The sequence below is a fragment of the Coffea arabica genome, chromosome 5e, assembly GCF_036785885.1.
Source record: "Coffea arabica cultivar ET-39 chromosome 5e, Coffea Arabica ET-39 HiFi, whole genome shotgun sequence".
Taxonomy (NCBI): Eukaryota; Viridiplantae; Streptophyta; class Magnoliopsida; order Gentianales; family Rubiaceae; genus Coffea; species Coffea arabica.
The window spans coordinates 27332942-27345521 of NC_092318.1; the positions used below are offsets into that span (position 1 = coordinate 27332942).

General features: G+C 37.0%; 1 protein-coding gene across 1 annotated transcript; it reads left to right on the forward strand.

Moving 5' to 3' along the window:
• The first annotated feature begins 11362 nt into the window (after positions 1–11362).
• Positions 11363–12108, forward strand: LOC140006937 (uncharacterized). The gene is made up of 2 exons (XM_072049613.1): positions 11363–11452; positions 11554–12108. The coding sequence occupies exons 1-2, from the start codon at positions 11363–11365 to the stop codon at positions 12106–12108; spliced, it is 645 nt and encodes a 214-aa protein (XP_071905714.1).
• The last annotated feature ends 472 nt before the right edge of the window (positions 12109–12580 follow it).

Genomic DNA, 12580 nt, shown 5'->3' on the forward strand with positions numbered 1-12580 from the left:
CAACTTTTTCAATTGGATCACTTAATTATAATCTCTTCCTTCCTTTCCGAATTCATTTTTTTCGGCCCTTTTCTTCTAAAAGAATAAATACTACTCCCTCCGTTCCATTTAAAGTATCATACTTTCCTTTTTGAATTGTCCCAAAATATTTATCATATTTGACATTTCAACTATTTTGTGCCGTGAAGTCTCATGTATACCCTCCATTAATAATGTGATAATGCATGTGCAGCTTGGCCCATATTGGTTTGCGGTCTTGAAGGACATGCAACTTGTATGAAGTAGTTGTGCGAAGTTTGACTTCTGAGTTCTAACTTCCAGAAAACTCTTTGCCAAGAATCATCATATGGCTCTTTCAAAACTCCAATTGAAGAGCTGAAGCATATTTAAATTAAAATCTCATTTTATTCGGTTTTGTTATGCTAGTATACCAATATGATAATTTCATTTCTTTTGCAGTAAATAGAATATCAAGATGACTTAATTAATGATTTTTTTTGATAGCTTTGAATTTTTAAATTTTTTTCATATGCACTAATTTGTTTAAGAATAATCAACTTTCACAAAAAAAATCCAAATTTGAAGCATGAAAATAGTGTAAAAAAAAGCAAATAATTTTAGATTGACCCAAAAACTAAACAAGCAAACTAAGGCGTGTTATTCTATTTGGGAAAAAAAGCAACTGCTCATTACAAAATTTAATTTAAACATAGTCTATGAAAGTGTCTATTCCTCTCATTTTTCTTTACTATCCCAAAATGCAAAAGTAGATAGCAATTCTACCTACCCCACTACAAATGATCCAGTAAAGGAGCAAAAGAACGCAAGCCAATATACCAAATTTCCACTTTATAGAATAAGGCTATTGATAGTTTCAAAGACTCTAGCAAAAGTTATCCATGTACATATGCATTAGTCAAAATTGCACATTTTTCTTTTTGTACAAAAGTCATAGTACTACTACTCCTACTAAACTTCAAACAAGCTTTACAGGGCTAAGCTAAAATCTTGTAAGTTGAACAAAAATAATCAATCCAAGAACCACTAGTACATAAAGAAGTGCTTCTATATTCTTTGCCCAACCAAAACCTCACACTACAAAATCAAAAGGCTTTGATTTCTTGACTTCAATCATCTGCCAAAAGATGAAATAGGAGTAATTTAGTGAAAAGCAAAAAGTAAAGATGTGGATTGCCAAAGTGAACAAGAATAGCTAGCCAAATGAACATTGCATACTTGTACATTTTGCACATTAGAGCACCAGTACTATTTTGTTAAAAAAATTATTAGTATTGTCTAAGCACTTACAAATATGAACATAAAGTACACTAGTTAGTTTGACCAACCATAAACTTACAAATTTGGAAATCAAAATTCATAAAAAAAAAAAAAAAAGTTTCATAAAATCTGACCTATCCAGTGAAGATAGTCATGCTTGCAAATGGCTTAGAACTTGGTTCACAAGTTCTTTTTCACATTGTATTTGTAGTGGAAGACAACCATCTTTCATTAAATGGTGCTTCCCAATGTGTGGCACTTTATAATTATTTCCCCTAAGATTCTTCATTGCCTCTACCATACATGATTGCAATGCTAAGAAAATATTTGTTTAGGCTTTCACTTGATAATTGTCCAAATGACTTTTCCATAGCAAAAATTAGCTCATCAATTGATTTGGGTACTTCTTGATGTTTCAAGGCTTGTATAGCTCTAAAATATCCTAAATCAAGAATGTTTATGTCGGGACTATTAGAAGGTTCAAATGACAAGCGAATATCAAATCCATCCCTAGAAGCAACTTCAATAAATTCAGGATCTATAGGATCAATATGTGGTTTCGCATTATCTTACTGGATCAAAATTTCAGTAACACTACCATCATCTCATGGACATTTAGCACGTATTGCAGGCAAAACCTGTTCAATTAAACATCTCCTATACACTTCCTTGGTCACTGATAATATTGACTTGGTTTCTAATGTACCTGCCATACAATTTTTACTACTTCTCTTTGCTGGCTCTTTGAATGCAAAAGGGAAAATTTTTCCATCAAATGTTGAGTTACTAGAGCAATCAAAACGTGGCCGAGCAATAGCAGCTAGGAACATAGCTTTCTCAATGAACTTTTTCCTCTTACATGTCCTAAGAGGTTGTTCTTCTTCAAGATAAAGATAATACTTTTCACATTCTTTAGTCATGTAGAACCACTTTTCATCAATATGGACAACATTGAACATAGGTCATAAACATTGGTTTGGTGTTGAAACCTTCAAGCATTGACAAGCAAAAGTTAAGTCCTACTTGTTTATTCTGATTTGTCAATTGTGGTTTGAGTGCATTTGAATGTGGCCTTATAGCACCCTTTTTAATTCGTCGGTGAAGGGTTCATTTGGGCACTTTCATTTCACTGGAGAGTGATCGGATATTTGTTTAGCATCAGAGAGGAATTGCCATGATTGAACTAAAATCAATCTCCACTCATTTTCTTCCGCTTCTTTTTGGAAATCTGAGTGATACATTAACTGTTCGGATTAATCTTTCCTACACTGATAGTGTATACACTATCTATGAGGACTCGTACTTTTATTCTTAATTTCACCTATTTTAAAATTATTTGCATTGGTGTTATTTAATTTTATTATTTTAGCATGAATTTTACTTAAATTATATTTTTTATCGCTTACGCTTCAAAATTTTTCAAAAGTCGCACTGGCACGACTAATTGGGGATTTGGAGAAATTATCTTGGACTAGTAAGAATGAGTATTAGTGGTGCAAGAGAAACTATCTTGGAAGATTAGTATTTGAGTGTAGCAAACAAGAAGGAAACTACTAGTGCATGACACTATTTGGGCTACTATTCCTAGTTGACCTTTTAACCACCAAAAGCTATGAGGACCCAAATTTTACTTACTTTTAATTCTATTTTACTGGCTTATTTAATTATTTATTAACCCGTTTTCTTCGAATAATTTATGTCAACCATTTTAAATCTAATTACGTGGAACAAGGTCTCATTTATATTTTAAAACGTCCCGTTAGCAAATTTAATTTTTCTGTGGCTCGTCTAGTAAGAAATAGCGAATACACATTTTTCGAGGCAATATCCGATTCGAGAGTGCAATAATCTTGGAGAATTAAGAATGATCAATAGTAGACTAAGAAAAGTTAATTGAGGGATTAGAGTTGAGTGAGTTCAAGTTTTCGCTTTATCGCGCATGAATCGAAAGTTCGCGTATTTCGCATCAAAATGACTAAGTGGAGATTTAAGAAACTTATACTAGACTACTAAGAGTGAATAAATACAGTGTTAAAGGAATTACATTTGAGGATTAGTGCACAAGTGAAACAAACGAGAGAGAAAAGTGGTAGTTCGAGACATTATTCGCGCACTATTCGTAGTTGACTTTTGTATAGCTTTTGGCCACAAATTCTTCGAGCTTCCAAAGGAAGCTTCACACAACACAAACCCTTCTCTCTCTCCCCTCTCTTGGATGGCCAATCAGCAAAGGAAAAGAAAAGAAGAAAGCTTCTTCACCTTGCACCATTCTTGCTTCCATTTCACTTGAAATTTTCCACCTAACTCGCATACTACTTGGAGATCAACTTTAGCTTGGAGGAAGACCTCATCTAGTGGAGTTTCTTAGAGGTTTTGTGGTGAAAAATTTTGGTTTCATCAAGGGTTAAGAGGTAACCCTTCACCTTCCTCAAATCTTTCCATTTTCTTCAAGAATCAAGCTTAGATAGCTTGGGTTTGAAACCCTAAGCATGAAATAGGCTAGCGGACTTGAGGTGTTTCATTTCTTGCTTTAATCTTTAAGCTAGCGGTCTTGAGGTGGATTATAGGTAGTTGGATTGAGGTGTAATTAGTTGATTGTGGTTGTTTATGTGTTATTTGAGGTGAATACGGTTAGAAAGCGAAGGAAAATTCGAAGGAAGATTGGAAGTGCAAGCTGGCCGAATTTCTGGTTGTGATGTTCTGCTTTGATTTTGAATTTTTGATGGTTATTTGACTGTGAAATTGAGTGATATATGTTATATATTGTGTGTACAAAGTGCCTTGTGAAAATCGTTTCAATTGGTTGCTCAAAACTAGAATTTTTGAAATTAAAAGAAATCTGGAAATGGTAATCTAGGCAGCCGAACAGTACCTCTTTGTTTGAACGTATCTCTCTGTAAAAAATTTGAAACTGAGTGCCATTTGTGGCATTCAAAACTAGACATCCATAGTTTTCTAACGGTATAAAAATCATCCGCTATTTCATTTTGAGTCATCCGTAGTGATTCGGCAAAGTTTGCTGTCCTGTTCTGATTGCCTGTCCGAGAGGAATGGAGGAGCTGCATCTTGTGACTCTATTTTCTCTCACTTGTGAACTGATTTTGAAAATGATTTCTTCTGATGAAATGTGGCATTTTGAATCTAGTTTCCAACACCACCAACCATTCCCAATTTGAACTTGTATTGAGTGAGATGTGATCTGATTTCGAAAGTGCAACAAAGCTGGGAAACTGGAAAGCTTTTCCATTCTTGCTGGCCGAATGGTCAGGTTTGGTGTGAGATGGTTTGTCTCGAAATTTTGGTGTCAATTGCTTTTCAATTGCTTATTAAATGTTTCTAGAACCTTGGTTTCAAAAATGGATCGAATTGGGACTGATTTCATTGTGCAAAACGTTTGGAAAAGAAAGAAAAGCATGAAGGCAGATTGGCCTTGAAATATTTTTCAAACTTTGGTAGTTATTTTAACTACCTTCCCATGTGATTTTTTGTGTGAAAATTGATAGAGAGGTAGTACACATATTGAAGTTTAAGTGTACCAAATTTGGTGTAATTTCAATACCATTTCGATATCCAAATAACGTCCCAAATTTTGCTCTTCAAATCTGGAAAATTTCTGATCAGTGTTCAAATTTCAGCCAACTTTAAGCTGCTATATCTCGATGCTCAAAACTCCGAATTTAGTTCTGTTTGTCGTGTTTGAAACCTTGTTTGGAACTCTTACTGTGCTACAAATTTCAAGGGCTGATTCACTTTCTGTGAATTACGCCAAATTTCCAAAGATGACTGCAAAACCAAGACTGGTTCAAACCTGTCCTATTGGAACTGAAACTTTGATTTGAAAAATAAGTGTTTTCCATTTAGAATCTTGAAAAAGTGTCTTCTAGGAACTTTACTCCGAATCTAGTTTCCAACAGTGTAGAGTTTTCCATTTTTGGACATGTCAAACTTAAGTTTGATTTTTCCAAGTTTGTCACTTAAAGCTGAAATTTTCCGACTTGTTAGGAAATGAGTTTTTGGAAACTCTTCCCTATCCTTTGATATTGATTGATCATTTTAAACTCGATTTTATGGAGAAAATCAGTTTATCTTGTGTTAATAAACCCTCACTTTTGAACCTCGATTTTCGAGTGATTAAGGTTCTCTTTCATGATATTGTTTTAGTATTGCAAGTGTACATTCTTCCTTGTTAGCAAGGGTTTTGTAAGTAATAGTGAGTGATAGTCAATTATTATTTGCTCAAGCGCTCAAGGGGATCTTCAAGAGAATTTTGAAGCGGACGCCTGAAGACTTACTTGCTCAATTACTCACTTTTGACTTGGTGAGTGTCAAGTGTATGTAGTGTTGCTACGTGCTTAATTGTTCTCATTAATTGAGTATTTTGAAAGTGTCGAGTTGAGTGTGTACTTTATTGCACTCGTTCTCTCTTAAGTGAAGTATATTTGAATTGTATGAAGTAAATTGCTAAGTGAATTAAGTGAAGTGTTGCACTAGTGAATTATGCTATGGTTGCATATGTCAATTGGAGTGAATCTCCTCGACTTAAATTTATAATAGTGGGGGATGCCCAAACTCATCGGCCGACCTTGCGACTCGAGCTGACATGGGCTTGGTTGTGAAGTTTGGTGAGCCATGAGAAAAATTTATAAGCTTGATCTATTGGAGAGATCTTGCTTGGCATACTCGAGTAGTATCGCTTTATATAAAAGAAGTGTGGGCCCGGAGCAGGGGGTGTAACGGTGAACGAGGAAGAGTAAGTGAAATTCTACGGACTTAATACCCACCCGGTTGACGGAGTGTCATCGCGGGGAAGTATTTGACTGAGCCTTGGCGAAGCAAGTGGAATATAGCTCCTGAGAGCTTCTGTATCCTTATCAAGTGTGTTTTATTGTTAATTGTGAACTACTTGAATGTTATAGCTTTCATTCTCGTATAAGTGCTATTGTTATTTGAACTACGTGATTGCATGTGTGTTTCTTGGCCTCACGAGCATTCGCTCATTCCATTAGATTTGTTTTCCTTATCATGAGCCGGAATGGAAGGATTTATGGAAAAGCCGACCTGATGCACTTTTGATTAGGGTTTTGAACGTAACTGATTAGATGACTTTTGAAAGTTGTACATATTGGGGAAAGTGATGTACTTGGTATCTCAAAGTGTAAGAATTGAATACTTATTAAGGAAGCAACTTTTCTTTATACCTTCGACTTTTATTATTCGGTTATTTATCCTTAAGCTTGAATTAAAATTGTATCAAGTCCTGGTGAGAGTTGGGTAGGCATCCCACCGATACCCTTGGGTTCGCCTTTGGAAGAAGTGGGGGCATCACAAAAGCTACCTTTCTTCTCACCTTCACATCACAATTCAAAGTTCATCTTCTCTCCTTTTTTCTCTCTAAGTGGCCGAACCTCCAAGCTCCAAAAGAAGAGGAGAAAAACTCCAACATCATCCACAAATCTTGCTCCAAGAATTCATCCAACACCTTCAAACCTTTGAAAGTTGATCTAGCTAAAAGAAAGCTCTTACCTTGTGGTGATTTCTTGGTGGTTTGGTGGTGCAAATCTTAGCTCTAACTAGGGTTGAAGAAGCTTTGGAGAGGTAACAAGCTTCACTTCCCTTGATCTTTAGCTTTATACAAGAGTTAGTAGTGGTTTTGGGTTGTTATGCAAGGACGTTTGAAACCCTAACCAAAGCTAGGTTAGATGACTTGAGGAAACCCTTGTTTTCTTAATTTATACTTAGGTAGATGCCTTGAGGTGGATGATTAGGTAGTGGACTTGAGGATTTCTTGTTGTTTGGTTGTTATTTTTGTGATTTCTAGCTTGATTGTTGGCTTGAATGTTGGAGACAAAATTTGAAGAGAAAGAGAGGAGGTGCTGTCCGAAATTTTGCTGATTTATTTCTCTTGATTTAATTTCTAATTATGTCGTTAAATTTTTGTAAAAATGCTTTTTATATGTTGGATTGTGTGTGTAAAAATTATCTCTCAAAAATCATTTCATTTGAGTGGTTGAAAGTTAGGCTAGAAAAATCAAATCTAGAAAATTGATCTGGGCAGTCTGCCTGTCCGCACTCAACAGCCTATAAATTTTGGTCCAAGAGTCGAAATCAAGTGCTGTTTGTGGCATTTGAAACTAGACTTCAAGGGATTTCTAACAATATAAATTACCCCTACTAATTCATTTTCTGTGAGCCGTGGTGAACCGGCAAAATTGACTGATTTGCTCTTACTGTTTTACCCGAGAAATCTACACAGCTACATCTTGTAGCTTATTTTCACTCCTCTTGTGAAATGAATTTGAAGATGGTTTCTTCTAATGATTTTTAGTACTTTGAATGTAGTTTTCAACGCCATAAACCACACTAAATTTAGACTTGTGTAGCCCTAGTTATTCCCTGATTTCAAAACTGTGTTGATGCTCCAAGGCTGGAAATCCGTGGATCAGGTTTCAAAAACCAGTTTTCGTAAAACTGTTGTAACTTGGTGTAGGAAAATCTCAATTTTGTTCCACTTGTTGTGTTTGAAACTAGACTTGAAGTTATTTAAGTGTTATCAATTTCACTGGATAATTCGGTTCCTATGAATTTTGCTAAATTTTCAAATTTTACTGAAAATCTAGACTGTTTTGCCCTGTTTTAATGAAGCAGCAAGTTGGAGCTAATATTTGAATTATTTCTGATTTGAATATGGGAAATGTGTCTTCTAAAAAGTTTTATTAAATTGAATCTAATTTCCAACGATATAAAGTTTTCAATCTTTGGGCTAAGAAAACTCAAGATATGATTTTTCAAATATTGTTGCGAGCTGGAATTTTCTGGTTTCAAACAAAAATGTACGTTTAAGATCTTCCAACTTTCCTTTGAGATTATTAGTCCGTTTTAAGTTTGATTTCATGGATGAATACAAGGTTTCTTGTGACTTTAGACCTTTATTTTGAATCTTGGTTTCAAAGGATTAAACCTCTCTTGATGCATTGTCTTGGTTGTCTAAGCCGATGAGTTTTCTCTTTTGTATGCTAAGTGACTTAGGGTACGTGAGTGATGGTTTAAGGGGGAAATTGACCTAGAGGTGATTTGCATTTATTGATGGTTGGTTGATATTTCTTCAGGTGTTCAAGAGGATTTTGAAAGGAATCCTAGTGCGGACAATTAAAGGACTTACTTGCTCGCTTGTTTTTGAAATTGGTGAGTGTCAAGTGCACGACTTGTTGCATAATACTTGGATCACTTCTTGTTGATTATATGAATTAAACTTGTCGAGATGAGTGTGTACTTTATCTCACTCGTCCTCTCTTGCTTGACTTGATAATTGACTTGTTCGTACTTGACAATTATACTTGTGCTTGACTTGTCGTCGATTTGAGAGCAATCTCATCGACTTATACTTGAACTTGGGGGCCCCAAAACCCAATGGCTAGCCATTCAACTCAAGTCAGCAAGGGCTTGGTTGAGGAGTTTGGTGAACATTGGGCTCGTGTACTTGACTTGCTTGCATATATTCGAGTAATATCTCATTTCGTTTGACTTACGGGCCCGGCCGGGGATGTAACGGTGGACGAAAAATTAGTGAAAAGTGGGGTTCTACGGACTTGTTACTTACTCGGTTGACAGAGTGTCAACACTTGGAAATTGTGGATCAAGATTTCGATGAAGCATTGTGGATTTAGCTCCTGAGAGCTTCCGTATCCTTTATTAATTGTGCTTTTATTTTCTTTTGTGAGTTATATGAATATTATGGCTGCCTTTCTTTTATAAGTTTTAATGCTAGTTGTGCTTATTTGTTTGCCTGCTTTTCTTGGCCTTGCTGAGCGTTAGCTCACCCCTTAAGTTTGTTTTCCTTAACAGGAACTTGAAGTGGAAAGATTTTGGAGAAGCTGGCTTTGATTGTATTTTGGTCCAATTATGGATGTAAATGAATTAACCGACTTTTGGTGGTTGTAGTTTTGGGAAAATTTGATGTAACTTTTGAAAATATTATGATGTAAAATTGGATGACTATTGAAGGAAGCGACTTTTCTTTATATTAGTTTTTTTATTGGTTGATTAATTCTAAGTTAAAATCTTGACTTGTATCGAGTCCTAGCGAGAGTTAGGCAGGCGGCCCACCAAAACCCTGGGGTTCGCCCTAAGGAGAAGTGGGGTTCTCACAAGTGATATTAGAGTCTAGGTTTGAATTAGTTGGATTATTAAGAGTCTTGATTTTATGAAAAGTATACGTGATAGTATGAAACATTAGGATCTGGTTTATTGAGTGTATTTGAGTTGTCTAACCTTCTAATTGTAATTGTAGGCCATGGAAGGAAATGGTGGAAATGAGCCGTCTTGGAGCGCCTTCCAGTGATCCGTTATCGAAAGAAGCCTGGGGGCGCTCTTTGGATGTGGAATCCAGTTCTTCGAACTAGGCCTTCATGTGATTATCGGAGAACTTACTCGTACCCTAACAACGTGGTGCTAGCATTATACAATGAGTGTAGGCAGTTATCAAATGCAAATGGGATAGCCCAAAAGGATAATCGAGAACTGAGGGAGACTGTGGATGCCCAGACCACTAGGATTCATGAACTAGAGACGGATGTACTTGAGGAGCGAAGCAGAGCAGAGGCTCTTCGTAAGCAGCTTCAAGGGGCTAATCGTCGGCTTGCTAGGGTAGTACAAGAAGTAAGGGATCGAATTGAGGGAATGTTGGCTGAGTGTGTGACCTTGGTTGAACAAGTAGTTGATGGCAAGGTACTTGATGAGGGATAGGAGAGTGCAACTCCTAGTGCTGAAGATGAGGATGATCCTACCGAAATGGTCGAAACATCTGGCTCTACCAATCACTAAACTAGTAGTCTATTCTACTTTAGTAGTTTTGTCAAGGATAGTTAGGGTTGTGCTTGTTCTAAGACCATTGTAATTTGCTTAAACTATGCTACTTATCTTTTGAAACACTTGAACGTTACTTATGATGTGCTTGACTTTGTTGTTCTATAACTTTTAATCTATGCTATGGGTTGTGTATATTTGCAATTATATCCATGTCTCACATATTTATTTCCCTCTTGCATATTTAAAGTGTCATTTTAAACTTTACTTATGCATATTTATCTTACGTTTATGCCTTTAGAAATATACTAAAATTATGGATGGTCGAAGAAGTGGAAGGGGCCGAGGACAATGGGTTAGGCAACCCCAAACTCAGGAAGACGATCTGGGATCGGCAATCGGACTGAACCAAGGGCAAAGGAACGAAGGGGATAACCAAGTAGCTACCGCTATTAACCGTATGACTGATATCTTAGAGCGGTTGGCCGATCGTCAGGGTCCAGAACCTGTTAACCAACCTGTGGCTCAGGAGAGAGGAGAGGATAGAACCTTAGAATGATTTTTAAAGTTTCAAAAATAGCGAAAAATTGGTTGGAGAGAATGACAAATATCTTTGCCGCCCTAGACTATACTGAGGAGAGGCGAGTGAACTTTGCTGTCTTTCAATTTGAGGGCGCGGCACGTGTTTGGTGGAACGTAGTTAGGGGTAAATGGGAAAGAGCACTGACTCCTTGGACCTGAAAAAATTTTGTGAGAGAATTTAATGAGAAGTTTCTCCCGTCCATGGTTCAAGAAAAGAGAGAGGGTGAGTTCATAAAGTTGAAACAGGGGACTTCTAGTGTGGCTGACTATGAGGAGCGATTCACTAAACTTTCTAGGTTTGCTCGAGAGTTAGTGGTCACTGAAAGAAAAAGGATAAGGCGATTTGTACAAGAGCTAAATGTAGAGATTCAATAGGGGTTAGCGGCAGTCCAAATCTCTACTTTCACTGAGGTTTTGGAGAAAGCGCAGCGAGTTGAAAGAGCAAAATTGCAAGTTAGGGATTTTCATGCAAAAAAAAGAGGCGCTCCTAGTAACCCTCTTGGACAAGCAGATAGGAGTGCTCCATCTCCTAAAATGGGAAGAGAAACAGGAGGAATAAAGACGTCCGGTACACCAAGAGGGGCTCTATCAAGAGGAGGTCACAGTGGACGAGATCAATCGAGGGGGACACCTCCTAGTGGGCAGGCTGTAGCCCCACAAGTTGTTTGCTGCTATTGTAGTAAGTTCAACCATACAAAGAATGAGTACTGGAGAAAAACGGAAAAGTGTTTGTATTGTGGCAGCACTGAGCATCAGATCTCGAAATGTCCAAGTGTACCGAAAGAATGAGGTAGTACTCAACGACCAGACAAGTCGGTGTCCAAACAATCTAGTACAGGAGGAAGTCGACCGAAAGTGCCAGCTAGGGTTTATGCATTAAACCATTGGCAGGTTCCCAATTCTGCTGAGGTCGTTGATACGATTCTTGTTTACCATTGCTTAGTTAAGGTTTTAATTGACCCTAGTACGATACATTCTTTTGTAAACCCTAAATTCATGAGTGGGGTAGATGTGAGGCTGATTAAGTTACCATATAACTTGGAAGTGAAAGCGCCTACTGGTAATCAAAGCTTGATTACTAATTTGGTGTATAGAGATTGTGAGATATGGGCTGGAGAGCGGAAGTTGTTGGCCGATTTGATGAACCTAGCTATTAAGGGGTATGATGTTATCCTAGGTATGGATTGGTTAGCTCGCTACCATGCTCAGTTGAATTGTAAGACGAAAACGATAGAGCTATGTATTCCGGGAGAGGCAACCCTAAAATTGGATGTAAGAGGTAAACTAGTCTCGTCTGCCTTTATTTCAGGAATTCGAGCTAGAAAGATGTTGAGTAGGAGAGCTCAAGGATATTTGGCATTTCTTATAAATACTCCTGGTGATAAGATGAGGTTGGAGGATATGCCAGTGGTAAAGGAATATCCAGATGTTTTCCTGAGGAATTAGAGTCTTTGTCATCAGAAAGAGAAATAGCATTTAAAATTGATGTCATTCCAGAGGTAGCACCTATCTCGAAGACACCTTAAAGAATGGTTCCAGCTGAATTGAAAGAATTGAAATTGCAATTGCAAGATTTGCTAGAGCGAGATTTTATTAGAGAAAGTGATTCTCCGTGGGGAGCTCCAGTATTATTTGTTAAAAAGAAGGATGGGAGCTCAAGACTGTGAATAAATTATTGAGACTTGAATGATGTTACTGTTAAAAATAAGTATCCTTTATCCCATATTGATGAATTGTTTGACCAATTGCAAGGGGCGGTAGTATTTTCACAGTTGGATCTCAGGCAGGGTTATTATCAATTGAGGATTTTGAAAAAAAATATACCTAAGACTGTCTTTAATTCAAGATACAAGCACTTTGAGTTTGCGGTGATGCCGTTTTGGTTAACTAATGCTCCTGCAGCTTTCATGGACTTAAT